The sequence below is a fragment of the Carassius carassius genome, chromosome 25, assembly GCF_963082965.1.
Source record: "Carassius carassius chromosome 25, fCarCar2.1, whole genome shotgun sequence".
Lineage (NCBI taxonomy): Eukaryota > Metazoa > Chordata > Actinopteri > Cypriniformes > Cyprinidae > Carassius > Carassius carassius.
In genome coordinates this window covers 11,940,712-11,955,662 of record NC_081779.1, presented here as the reverse complement: position 1 = coordinate 11,955,662, position 14,951 = coordinate 11,940,712, and the positions used below count along the sequence as shown (strand labels likewise).

At 37.7% G+C, this 14,951-nt stretch overlaps 1 protein-coding gene across 2 annotated transcripts in view; it reads right to left on the bottom strand.

The window, feature by feature from the left end:
• The window catches only part of LOC132104193 (exostosin-1b-like), a 90,274-nt gene that overhangs the window by 5,503 nt on the left and 69,820 nt on the right, over window positions 1-14,951 (bottom strand). For both annotated transcript variants that reach the window (XM_059509473.1, XM_059509474.1), the window contains 6 exons: window positions 14,226-14,319; window positions 12,805-12,912; window positions 11,507-11,626; window positions 8,448-8,580; window positions 6,113-6,231; window positions 1,547-1,642 (listed from right to left, as the gene is read on the bottom strand). In XM_059509473.1, the coding sequence (XP_059365456.1) occupies window positions 1,547-1,642; window positions 6,113-6,231; window positions 8,448-8,580; window positions 11,507-11,626; window positions 12,805-12,912; window positions 14,226-14,319 (670 nt within the window). The remainder of the gene's footprint in view (window positions 1-1,546; window positions 1,643-6,112; window positions 6,232-8,447; window positions 8,581-11,506; window positions 11,627-12,804; window positions 12,913-14,225; window positions 14,320-14,951) is intronic.

The window sequence follows — 14,951 nt, the reverse complement described above, 5'->3', positions numbered from 1 at the left end:
AATTCTCAATAAGTCATTCATGTGGTTTCATGCAGTCCTTAATGTAATCCATTGCAGCACAGCTGTATCACAGGAAGTGAGTCTGAAAGGCACCGTATTCTCTGTATGATCTCATATACTGTAGAAATGGGAGTTTTTAATTAATAAGGAAAATGTCCAAAGCAACACTTCAGTGTGGCATGGCATGGGACCAGGCTATCAATCATGGTTTAAAAGAGCTGTCTCCTCATCAGCTAGTCTGGATGGGAACACACACACACACACACACACACACACACCACTCTGTAAACAAGACAGCCACAAGCCTTCAAACCACAGGCTGACTGGCACTACTTCACTGCTCTCTTCCCTGAGCCAGAGGAAAACGAATCCCTCTCCGCTCCAAACACTGGGAAACAACACTCACACTCACAGTCCCTCTCTGTTCCACAGAAACATCCACACAAACCCTAGGAGCAACTATGAAAGTACAGGATGCTTTGTTGTGTGTCACTAATATTTTAACTGCAATACATATAAATATAGTCACAATACTTTATCAGGGCAATAACCTTCATTACCAATGAAAAACATCACATATACACTACCATTTTTTTTCAAGAAAGAATTTTCTTATGCTCACCAAGGCTGCATTTATTTGATCAAAAATACATTAATACTGTCAAACACTAGTAAAAATTAAAGATCACAATTTTTCTATTTTACAATCTAATTTTCAGCAGCCATTACTCCAGTCTTCAGTGCCACATGATCTAGTAACGCTGAATCCAATTCTTGCCATTAACAAACAATAACTACATTTGCCTCAGTAAACTCCTAATTTGCATCTTATTAACAGATAGTAAGGTAGTTGTTTAGGTCTGGGATAGGATTAGTGATGAAGCAGAATGGTTCCTGGAGGAACATTGACCCTCTAACATTTGCACTCTCTATTCTATTTTTACTAGTTTTTTTTTTAAAGAAAAGGCCTCTAACACTAGCATTCTCTATTCTTTTTCTATTCTATCTTCTTGTTTTCTTTATATTTATTATAACGTGTACGCTACGTGTACTGCGTTAGGCTAACCGAGACTTTGACCGAGTCACAGTGCTTTCATATTATTGCACTTTTGCTGGTTTTAATCGCTTCTATTGTCCTCATTCGTAAGTCGCTCTGGATAAAAACATCTGTTAAATGACTAAATGTAAATGTAAATGTTGATGCATAATATTTTGGTGGAATCTGAGATACATTTTATATAATACTTTGATGAATAGAAAGTTCACAAGAACAGCATTTATTAGAAATAGTTTTTTTTGTAACATCATAGAAGTCTTCCCTGTTATTTTTAATCAATTTAAGGTGCCTCGATGAATAAAAGTATAATATATATATATTTTTTAATATCTCCAATCTTTGGAACTGGAGTGTATACATTAAAACCAGAATTCACAAAGTTCCATGCATTTATCTTTAGACTTTGAGACACATCCAATACTATCATAATGTCATTTGCCAAAACAACTTGGGAAACCTTATTGAAATCTCAAAGAAACCATACATCACCTTGTTCTCTCCTTCAATTACAATAACGGGCACTGAGGTGGCCGGCCACCGATGCTTGGCAGGTAAAGGCTTGTCACAATTCCACAATACAATAATCTGAGAAAAAAACAGAAAGAAAGAGAGATCAGAAACGCAAAGCAATTTTCAAAACTATGCATTCTTTTGAATTACAGAACATTTCTTTTACTGAGGCCTCGGGTCACAAGACTAAATTCAGATCCAGTCGCCAGTCGCTTGTTTCTTTCCAAAGAAAATAAGTTATACAAACCATAATATACTGTATTCCATACTTTCATACACAGTCATACTTCATTAAAAAGCCACACTTAAACAGAGCATGTGACAGTAAAACGTATGCAGTGAATGCCGAACATGCCACATTGAAACGTCTCAGGGCTTTCACTCTGTGAGGTTTTTGTAATTGTCTATCTGGTTTCAGCATTAGCCTGGAATGTCGCAAGTTTGGGATGCAATGTCAGTTTCAGTTTACAGCTTGTCGTAGCCGTGAGTTATTTATTATTTTGTAATATTCATTTGGTTTTGTCACTTTCAAGTGTCTTGAGTGATTACACCTCCGGCTGAAGTGACTGGCTCTGGTTTTTACTCATAAATGTTTCATGTGGATCATTTTAAGAGGGGCTCTTCCTCTCAGAGAGTGTCTGTGATTCAGAAGTCAGTCAGTCATTTCACAGAGCAGGGTTAAATAACTCATTAAGAGCACTCCAGTATTTGAAATCACACTTTCAGGGGGATTTTTCAGGGACATTTACATGTACAACAAAACACTGATAGACTATAAAGAAAGTTTTAAAAACCCACAAGAAAAATAAATGCATATAAATGAGAATTTAAAATGCTGAAATGATTAGGTCTCTGGTCTCATTTTTTTGATCTTGACATCAAAACATGAACAGACACACACACACACACACACACACACACACACACACACACCGAAGAAGCCGACAGAAAAGCAATGAAGGCGTGAAAGTGAAATTGGGTAAAGACTTAGGCTTGCTGTTCAGGTTTAACTTTCCCTAATAACAAAAAATAATAATATTAATGATAATACCTAAATAGGAATTTTTAAAAATGTATTTCTATAAAATATTTAAATAAAAAATATTTACATGAAAAATATTTTATTTTTTTACATACATTTGAGTTTTCAGGGCACTTTTTGTTGTTCATAAATCCATTGGCAATGGCATCAGGACATGATGCAGGCTCGATGAGAATCATTATTACACACAAGAGCTGTTCAAAATGAAAGTACTATATTAATGCACTGATTTTAAAATCCTGTTTTAATGCGCTGGTGATATAAACAGCCATCGAGCCTTTTACTTAACTGCATCTTTCATTTCATTAACTCCTAATCGCAGAGTCATTCAGACTCAAACCACGGAGCAGAACAATAAATGAAAGCTTGACTGTCTAATGATATTACATGCAGGAGGATCAGGAGGCCTCCAAGTATTCTAGAATCTAGAATCAGATCAGAGACGTAATTAAACCACTTCAACTCTTAGAAACAAAACAAAGCATGAAGGTTGGACTTTTTGATAATGCAAACTGCATTCATGGAGAATCATACAAATGATAGCTTAGATAACCAATTTAGTCTTCGAAAAATGTATGTTAACATCCCGTAAGAAATGTATTGAACTCAAAGCAAGCCTAATTTACTCCAGGTGTCCAGTTTACTTGACTAGTCGTTTAATTCACAGACTGCTTGATTTGAATAAATCAGGATAACTAAAGACTTTTTACCTTAATTAATATTGTATGTCCAGAAATAGCCATATACTGTTAATTAAAATCACTTTTACTTAATTAAACAGGCTAGGGTAAATTATATATATAAAATTATATATATTGAGCAAAACATGGTTTTAAACTGCAAGCTTAAAAATACACATTTTATAGAATAATTTGAAATTTGAGTTCGTCCGTACATTTGAATACCAGTACGTCAATACATACAAATTGGAGGTTGACCGATGTTGGATTTTGCTGAAATGATAAAAGGGAAAAATAATATTATTGTGCAGATACCATTCAAATCTACATATACTGAATGTGTTAAATGTATTTTTTTATTTCAGTTCTACTGTTGGAATTTCATCCAAAAATTGTCTTGCATCCCAAGACATACATCATCTCACATTCAGCACACCACACTATTACAATTACTCCTGAATGAACACCAACAATATCAACATATAATGAGCTACAACACACACCACAATTGAACACTTCCACATTTCTGAAAAACCATTAGGCCTACCCCCCCTCCCCCCCTCCCACCTTTGATTAAATAAATCAAATAAAAATTAATGATTTAGTCCTCCCTTCCTGTTATGGGGCAGCCCAGAGAAAAACTAAAATTTAAATTAAATTAATTAGTATTAAATTAATAGTAACCAGTAAAAAAATTAAATTGTAAACAAACAAGCCCAAAATATATCTGGACTCCATTTTCAAAATGTCTATGTTATACAAACTCCAGCTGCTCACTGAAAACAATCAGAGATGAAACATGCATTCTTTCAACAGTAAGAAATCATAAGAAATCACTCTGCATCAACGTGCAGTATTCCATTGACTGTGAACTGCACCGATGCAGCACTGCATATTTAATTACAATACACAAAAAAAGCCAATTTAAGACCAATTTAAAATGATAATTAAGACTTCTGTTATACCTTTTAGGATATTTAAGCTTTTTATGACCTTAATTTTGATTCAACTAAATTTAAGACATTTTAGGACTTTAAGGACCTGCAGGGATCCTGTAAGTAGTTTTTATATGCCTTTTTTAAATGGGTATTTTTAACTGTCATTAGTGGTGGCGTGCTCTGCAATGTCTTTAAATGCAGACAGTATCAATATCAACTTCCCCCAGTTTTGGGGGTACGTGCGTACTAACTCACAGCGGTGGTTACCTAGCCTGCTAGAACGAGCTCAAAAGACAGCTGTCAATCTCATCTACCTCCCCTTGGTTATTTATATCCCTATTTCCTTTCCATTTCTCTGCACAAAGACTCCAGCTGATGAGTTGTAGCTAAAGGATGTTGTGCTATTCCCATCCCTCCACTTCAGCTGGAGAAGAGCGTGCTCAATTCAAGCTCCGCCAGAGAAAGAAAAGCCAAGCGTTCAGCAGCCGAGTCTTTTCAAGCCCTCCCACGGAGAAGAGAAGAGACCGTCTGAGAAAAGCACCAGCTTGTGTGTGTGCAACATGCTTCACGCAGTCAGTGGGGACACGTTGCACTTAATTCCCCACCTCTCCTCCTCATTCTCCTCCCCCCACTAGTCCCCCTCTCTCTCTCCTGCACCTTAGAGAGGAATCAATAAGTATTGGTTCCCAGGGTGGTACTTCAGAAGTGGATGTGGAGACATGGAAAGGCATGGGCTGCTGGGCTCTGGTTAAGTCGCTGAGGTTTAAGAGGGGTGTAAACCGAGGGGGCGGCAGAGACGAGTTGTCCAGATGCACTGAAAGTATGCTGCTTCAAATCGCTTTTAACATTGAGAGATATCCACTCATCTTCAAGAGGATAACAACATCGCTCTGTGTCCTCATCAGATCAAGTTGCATCAATTTCACCATTTCCTGAAGTTCAGATATCAAACAGTCTAATGGGAAGCCTCGAGCAGTCAAAAAGTTAACTAAGTAACTAGTTCATGTTAAAAACAGCAGTCAGCTGTCAGTTTTTTTTATTTTTTTATCATTATAGGAATTATAGCAGGGCAGTCAATTTAATTTAGTTATTTCTTTTCAGACTTTTTATATGAACAGAAACTGAAATTATTTATATACCGTAATTCCTCAAATAAAAACCGGTAGTCAAATAAACGCCGGGCCTCTTATAGTGGCCAGGGGCGTGGTCAACATGGACAAATAAAGGACCGAACTGATTCTTTTGGAGATTGATTCTGAACTGATTCTGTGCTAATGTTATGATATATGTCCACTAGAACACTGTCGCTTTTAATTTAAAATGGGTTATTTAAAACAATTACTTATCAAACAGATGGAATTAGAAATAAAGGCCTGTCTCTAATAAAAGCCTGCTTCAAATAAAAGCCTGTTACCTTCTGGAGTTCAGGTAAATAAAGGCCTCGGCTTTTATTTGAGGATTTACGGTATTAAACTGATTAAACATGATTAATTTTAAGATTTCAAGAACTGTGTGTTCTTCCAGAAGAACAACAGATATTGATTTTTATGTCTTTTAAGCATTTCAGTTTAGATTAGTTTGACTGTTTAATTATATAATACTAATTTATTAATTTAAATACTTTTAAGTCATCCTGCAGAGCCCCTGGAAGTCTGTCGAGACCCACTGGTTGTGAACCACTAATTTAGCACAACTGATTAAACAAAGTAATAAATGTTGAAATACTGAATTAAATTAAGTTAATTTTTTAAAGGTACTAAAGCCAGGTTTCGTCTCTGAATCTTCTTAATTGGGTACTTTTTTTTTCAACAAATACTGATACATATTGCAATAATTTGCCATTGTTTTAATGAATTAATAAGCCAGCAAAAGAAGTGGATGTTACCTGAGCACAGTACTGGGACCTTGCCACTGAGATGAGGAGCTTGAGAATGGGCTGAGACTGAGAAACCAGGGGTGTGACGGCATGGATAACAGCAGTGAACTTGGGATTCGGCTTGATCCCTAAAAATAAAAAAGAGAATTAGTTGAAAGACCATAATAAGACAAAAGGAACTGTAATCAGACAAAAAATATATAACGAATGTATGCTGCACATGTTCACTGTACTTGGGTGGGTGGGGTTAATCTAAAGAATTCTGTTGAATTTATTTAAATTTAGTAAAACTTGTAAAAATATCTAATAATAAAAAATTATATTTGATAAAAATTGTGTATTTAATATTTACCAAAGAGTAAATGATGCATACAGATTATTGAATGACAGTCTTTCAAGCTCAGATTCGTTGAAGCTTTCTACAGAAATCTGAGCAGATCTCTTATGAGTTTGATAAGCCGCATATGTCCATAAAATACTTCAAGTACAGTGATTTAGTGGTATGAGTAATGCGGGATTTAATGGGAGATAATAATCCATGTTTAACGGTTTTTAAATAGACTTCATGTTTAATTACAATTAATGATAATGGCATTAATATCATGCACATTGTTTTTAATTTCTCAATAGATGCAGCACTATTTTCGTCTATTTTCCGCTTTGCCCACGAGAAAATAAAACAGACAGTTGGCACCCTCTTGAAATAACTAACCATGTTAAATTGGACAATCCAACATGATAATTCTTGCATAGATACAAAATGATAATTCTCATTGGTTACCACATTTATTTCCCACTTTCCCACTAGCAAGAGGTGCTCAATCAACGGCTTCATACTGATTGGCCTGACAAGCAGTGAAGACTAAGTTAGAGGCATGCGTGGGCTGCATTAGCAACTGTGACGATGCATGACTTTAGATTGAGAATATAGATTTTGCAATCCAATTACACAGGGCTGGTCCATAATCTATCACGTTGTACAATGGTTGTCACTTTTTAGATATCAAGACACCTCTACAATTAAGAGATGGCAGGAGAGGGTGTTTAAAAACAAATCAGATGATTAGCAAGGAGAGAACCAGAGACAACACAACCTGGGTTTTGAATGAGGCTAGTCACAAACTTGGCTATGACAAGACCCACGTCTGTAAAAGATGAAAGAGGATCCGAAAGTCCCATAATGCCTGTCTGTCATTTCTTAGAAAGCTCATTAATTCCAGAAACTTTTGAACATAACCTCAAAACGTCAAGCAGGACTAGTTTCCGAAAGTTTGGGAGAAAAGGATGTCACACTATTAAAGTCAGACTTTTGCTCTGTCCAAAATCACCTACTTGTTCACTATACAGTAAATGTTACATACAGTATACATGTAAATCAACACACACTAGCAAGCGAAATCAGAAGGAAATGCTGCTCCTGTATTTTATATTACTTTATCTAACATAGGGATGGGCGATATATCGCATGTGATTGTCACGCGCATTTCGTCAGTAAAGCCGGTTCCCTGATTAGTGGTAAATCGCCATCACTTGCTTTCAAATGGACCGGCATTTAATAGACAGAGCCGTAGATCACTGACAAGCTACGCAATATTGCGTTCATTATCGCAGATGAATCGCCTTCGATAATGAACACGATATTGCGTAGCTTGTCAGTGATCTACGGCTCTGTCTATTAAATGCCGCTCCATCAGGGAACCGGCTTTACTGACGAAATGCACGTGACAATCACATGCGATATATCGCCCATCCCTAATCTAACATGTACCTTCATTTGGAAAATAAGGATGACAATATTTATTATACATGATCCGTAACTAAACATCATCAGCTTTGTGGTTTGGGTTCATGGAGGACATGATGAAAATAAATCTTTATTCTGTTTATGTTTATTACTCAGTTTAAGTACTCAGCACATTTACATTGCAAATCAGAATGCATTATAGGTATAAAAGAAATTCTCACTTTTAACTAGCCGTTTAGTAGCATGCATTTTACTATTATATTGGCCAAATATTTAGTGATTTACAAGTACTTATAAATCAAATAGTAATGCCTTATTCTGCGTGACCATATTTTTGATCCCTTAATCCATCACATACCCAAACTTAAATACCTTACTAACTATTATTAAGCAGCAAATTATGAGTTTATTGAGGTAAAACTCTGAATTAATAGTGAATACGTGTTCCCCAGAAATCTTTATGTAGTTGTTCACTCAGAATTTGGACAACACTACAAAAATGGCAAACCTCCAAATAGTGCGCTGTAGGGAAAAGAAGAGAAATTTTAGAAACAGCTTTTGGAAAAACTGTGTGCTTAAAGAAGATGATTATCGAATTACCAAGTTCGGCGTAGAAGAAAGGGAAGTCGCCCAGGTAGGATGAGTACTGGGGCAGTGTAAAAAGTCCACCGGGATGACTGTTCCACATCAGATTGCTCCTGGAGGTCTGCTGAAGCACTCGGTCCTGTATGATCTACACAAACAGGTAACCAAACAAAGAAACAGCCTGCATTACAGCCTGTGAAAATCGCAAACGATTCCAGCTAAATTCCCCAATCATGAGAGCAGTGAATTTGTCATTTGGAGAAGTCTTTGCTAAAGGGTAAAATTAATGTTTCAAAATAAAACTTCAAATTGAGGTGCAGCTCTGGGTCTATAACGATGATACAAATGATCAAAAGCTCCAGCGATTTGACCGTCCTCATCATGCCAATCAGCTGCCCCAACATTAAGACAAGCAATTGCTTCTCTGGCCTTGAGTGAGGCTCTCAGCGATGAATGGCTGCTGTAAATAGAGACAAAGACTGATAGGCTTTTTTTACCATCGTCGTCGTCTTTGGTTTATATTGTGCCCCTTGGTGTGAAAGTGGCTTGGCTTAGTGACAGCCTAATTGCTGGCAACTGGAATGAGGTTTCGCACAAGCTGGATGTCTCAGAGATTGTGTCTTCATCGTAGCTTCTTTATTCTAGCCTGGAGGCTTTTATTAGTTCAAATGACAAAAGTCAGCATCTGGAGTGCATTGATCAGATGTAGGATAGTGAGATTCCACAGACAACCTCCACCGCACACAAATAAGCCCCTTTCACACTGCACGTCGGACCCGGCATATTGCCGGAACATTGCTGGGTTGCCTTCTGTGTGAAAGCAACCACGTCCCGGGATTGATTCCGGCATTGAACCCGGGTCGGGGACCTAGTAACATTGCCGGGTTCGACCCGGGACGAGCACTGTGTGAACAAAAGCCAGATCTAATGCCGTGTCAAAGTGATGACGCACGTTATCACGCGACTCTTTTACCGGCTGTTTTGAAGGAAGATCAACGTTCGCAACGAAAAGATATGTGCAAACTGTAATGAAGCAGAGATCAGTTAGTTCCTCACTTTCCGCGCTGATGCCGAGATCGTTCGCTTGCTTCAGTGAAAGTATAACATGCCTAACGTTTTCGACTCGTACATTACACGTCACGCCCTGATGTCACGTGTCGTTACGGGATCTTTACGGGTTGTGTGTGAAAGCACGCACATATCCCGGGTAATCACTGGCCGTGTGAAAGTGCAAAATCTAGCGACCCGGGAACAATTGCCGGAACGCTTTACCCGTGTATTTGCCGGAATGGCAGTGTGAAAGGGGCTTTATTCATTTCAAACACAAATACAGATATTTTCTATAGACAGAATCACAGCTGCACAATTAGTTCAGGTGTGAAGGTGAATGGGGAAGATAAACTCGTTCGGCATAAATAATGGTAATTAGGACTAATCATGCATGACTAAATAGAGGAATCTTCACAAATCGAAGCGTTCAATTAATATTGTACAGAAACATGAGGCGTTCAAGGTGAAGTATGTAATTTAGCAGTACCAAACAGAATCACTAAATTTTGTGTGAGTGTTATAGTTTGACAAATATATGTTTTAAATCATCAATATTTTGGTGTGTCATATTCAAGAATTATATGTTCATTAAAATGGCATAATATAATGTAACATACACTACTGTCCAAAAGTTTGGGATCATTTAAGAAATTTTTTTTTATCCTGCAAGGATGCTTTAAAATGATCCAAAGTGACAGCAGAGATATTTATAATGTTTCTAATAAATGCTTTTCTTTTGAACATTGTATTCATCAAAAGAACCTGAAAAAAGGTTGAACCACAAAAATATTAAACAGCATATCTGTTTTCAACACTGATAATAATAAAAAATGTTTCTTAAGCACCAAATCAGCATATTAGAATAATTTCTGAAGGATCATGTGACGCTGAAGACTGGAGTAATGACTAGCACAAGAATAAATTACATTTTAAAATATATGGAAATAAAAAATACTTATTTAAAATTGTAATAATATTTCACAATATCGCTTTAAAAGTATTTTAGCAAACAAATGCAGCCCTTTAAAAAACATGAAATCTTACAGATCCCTAACTGAACAATATTATATTATAAAATTATATTATAAAATGTTATCTGAGGTAACCAATATAAAGCACAAGTTTGAGTGTTTCCCCTGTGTTTTCTTGTTGCTCCCCCTTGCGCAGTCAATAACCATTTGACACCAGCATTGATATTAAGCCGTGGTCTTTCAACCTTGCAGTACCCCACCTGTCATCTTAAAAACCCAATCTGAGCGGCTGATGAAAGGCCGTTCCTCTTGCTCAGCTAAAAGTCCTCCCTTTTAGCGACTGAAGATGTGATTGACGACTCAATCTCGCAACAGGATGGCTGCAATCTTCCAAATGGAGGGCAGCGGATGAAGGCAACTCTTCGGATGCTAGCTGTAATTGCAGTGATGCTCTACCCATGCCGTGGGAGGTTGGGGGGGGGGGGGGGGCTCTGACAGCTCTGTCACTAGCTCATAGTCTTCTGGGGTTAATTGTTGTGATTTGTTGATTGTAGAAGCTTATGCATTATATGACACTGTCAGTTGTTAAACATTGACCGCAATGGCAATGTCGATCTAAGCAGCAGGGGAAGTAGTTACACTAACAAAGCTTCTTACAGAATATATTTCATATATAACAGTGCCAAAAAAAAGCACAAAAGCATTTCAATTACTTTTATGGTCGCTGTATCTGAACTCTGTGTCTAGCCAAATGCTAGTCAAGCTAATAACTCTAAGAAGAGGTCATTGAACCAAAGACATGCATCATTTCCCAGACACTGATAAAGGGCACGTATAGAATTAAAACAGGCATGCGAATGTGTATGCACTTAGCACAACGCTTAATAAATCATCCTAATTCTACACTTTGTCAAAATATTTGAACCCAGCTTGTGTGTCTGGAGCAGCTCTTGTGAGTGTCACAGCTGTGGAATGAGAGCATGTGTGTGTGTGTGTGTGTGTGTGTGAGTGAAAGACGGCAGGAGACGGCATGACTGAACAGTCATTGCTTACTTCTAGAGTGGTGAGCACAATCTTCTCCACAGACGAGAAGTAGGCCTCCCACAAGAACTGCGTTTGCTGCCGCAGAGCCAGAATCTTATCCTGATGAATGGAGCGCACAGTGGATGGGATCTGCACCGGGGGAGGGAGAGAGAGGGAGAGAGAGGGAGAGAGAGGGAGAGAGAGAGAGAGAGAGAGAGAGAGAGAGAGAGAGAGAGAGAGAGTGATAAATCAGCATCCTGCTGCTAGAGAGGGTATGTATGAACAGAACAAATGGAACAAGGGAAAACAAAGGTATATGAGGTGAACATAATTTCAGTGGCTTCTCATCCTGCAAATCAAACAGATATATCCTAAATAATCTGAATCTTAAAACTAGATCATACCAGACTAAGATGGCCAAACCAGCTCAAACTGTGCTTTAAAGCAAACAATGTGTTTCAGCCAAGTAGGACGTCCTGGATCAATATCCTTCATTTGAGAGTAATCTTGATCCATGACCAAAAATCACATGTTAATCACGATCCAATTCTAACTAGTGTTTTCAACCTGTTTTGTCTCAATCCCATCAGTATATCCCTCTTCTTCAACACAAATGTGCATAAATCTAAAGACATATTGAATATCATTAATCATTATAATTAATACAGTTCAAGAAACAATCATCATAAAATCATCTCTGAGAAAGACCTTAATGGTACATTTATTTATGACTGAGTCCAGATGGGAGGTTTAACGAATGTAATTTGCAGTTTTTGTATGAAATTACCATCTAAGCTTGTAAAGTATTTTTTTAGATATTCCCTCTGAGCAAACCCAAATCATTTTTTCAGTCTACAAAAATAAAAAAATAAATAAAATAAAAACACTAAAAAGATCATAGGATTAATTGTGAATACTTTAATCTTTTGACAGCCTTAATATAATAATAATTTAGGCACAATTCCTGTGAAGCTCCAGGATTTCCACTGTTCAAAAGACGGTTCACGCAAAACTGAAAATTTTGAATTCATCACATGAAGATATTTTGAAGTCAGTCAGTCATACAGCTTTGGAATGATAGGAGCATGAATAAATGATGACAGGATTTCTCTTTAACCAAGGAAATCCTGGTACCTTCCTGGGATACATGTACATCTGTATGGGAATCACTAATTTGGGATAAACCATTTTAGGTGATTTTGAATACAATTAACCATCTTAACCATCTGAGGTGGTCTAAAAGCTCTAACCAAGGTGACTTCAGCCCCAATGTCTGGCACCACTTTTAAAGAAAAAAATGTAATAAAAACACAACGGAGATTTCAGACCTGCAGCAGGAGCCTCTCGTCCCCGATCACAGCAGCCGTGTTCCAGTCGATGACCTCTGAGAAGGGGAGTTCCCAACCGTTACTCAGCATGACCGGCACACAGGCCGCCTACAAACACACAGAAACACACACAGACAGAGCGATGGGGTCACCGCGTGAGTCATATGTGCAGTGTTTTGATTACAGGACCGCACAAAGAAAACACAGATAAATAAAAAAAGAGAACAAACACAATGGGATGCATATTAAATTGCTTCTACTGAATGCCAGAACAGCCTTTAGCTTTGTTACTGAGACTGACTCGAAGAGTCCAGTATACAGATGCCTACAGATCAACATCTGAATTCACTTATACAGTTACACATATGACAGTAAATATAGTAGGGAGAGAGAAAATATGTAGGTTGTGGGGAAAAACGATAAAACAGAGAAGAGTAGCAGAAGAAATAACAGTTTCTTTTGAAGTGTGGGAGATGTGTAGAAATAGAGGGATGAGCAGCTGTTGTGTTTGACGTAATGAGGACCTGTCACTCAAGAGGTCATAAAGGTTTCAGCTGAGCACGAGTGCTGCAGGGCTTCAGCTCTAGTGGTCACACACATACCCTCAGGGAAAGACAGTCTGAGGTGCGGGTGATGTATGTGTGCACCTGGAGTTTTCACAGTGCTTGTGAGGGCCACGTTTCTGAAAAAATCCTTATGATAAAATCTCTTCAAACATCTTATAAAAATCACTTGGGGGTGATAATTGTTCGTTAAAAATAGAAAATTTTTATAAATGGGCCAACTAATGTTTTAATTAACATGCAAAAGGTTACAAGAAGGGACAGAGTTAGTATGCAGTAATAATTAGTGACATTAAGGTTTTCAACTTTGATTTGCACAAGGAAGTAGTAAGTGTACAAAAAAGGATCGGAGAATAGAAGGAAGGGTGAAAATAATCAAGGAAGGAGGGAAAGACGGAAGAATGAATGAGCTTGGCAGGATTTAGAGAAAAGGATGGATCAAAGGATGTAAGAAAGAAAGGTCAGTAGGAAGTAAGTGCAGAAGGAAGGATGGAAGTAAAGAATGAAGGAGGAAAACAATTGGAAGGATTTCGAGAAGAACAGAAAAAACGAAGGGTGGAAGGATGTGAGTGTAGAGGGAAGTGTATAAGAAAAGATCAGAGTATGAAAGGAAGGGTGGAAGAAAGTAAGGAAGAATGGGAAAAAAGAATGGACTTGGAGAAGGAAGAAGGAAGGATATACGGAGTGCAGAATGAAAAGTATGGCAGGAAGGAAGAAATAAAGAAGTACAGAAGGAAATGGGGAAAGAAAGACAACATCAGGGAAAAATAAAAGATGAAAAGGAACTATATGAAATTAAAAGGAAATGAAACCAAAGAAAAAAAACAGAAAAAGATGTCGACTGAAATGTGTGCGCACCTGCAGAGCCTCCAGGAAGCGAAAGGATCCCAGTCGTCGTCCTCGAGGAACCAGGCAGAAGGTGGAATTGTGCAGCATTTCACGATAGTCATATCTGCACAAAAACACACACACATGAATAATACAAATGGCTTTCTTTGATTTAAAGTGCCATTTCTCCGGTCTCCCTCCCTCCCTCCCACTGTCCTCCGATGAGCAGTACAGAGTGATCAGATGTGCTGGGTAGTGAGGTTGTGACACCTGCCCCTGCACATTTATGAGCCATATATATATTAACTTTAATGTGTTATTATTTCGTTAACACATTCATTGATTAACGGCGACAATTATTTTATTGCTCGTTAACGCCGTATTTTATTATTATGAAAGTCCATTACTCACTGGCTCTGAATACACATACGGACAAATCATGGGTCACAGGAGGGGATGCTCCAGATCTAATTATTTAGGTTAAGCATCAGCATTCACAAACCACTGTCCACTGTTTTTTTTAACAGTAAAGAAAGCTCGTAATCATGAAAGTTTTCGATAGCATGTGAAGACAGCAGAGAAGCACACTTGCTCAACACAGTGGAGCGAAGCATTTTGTTAACTTTGTGGTTTATTATTTTGAGTCGAATGGGACGCGGTAACACACAATATATTCACAATACATTTCTTTACAGTTCTATCGCTTTTGCCGCTCAGAAATATTCATGCAATCATGCAGCACATATCAGAAGATCT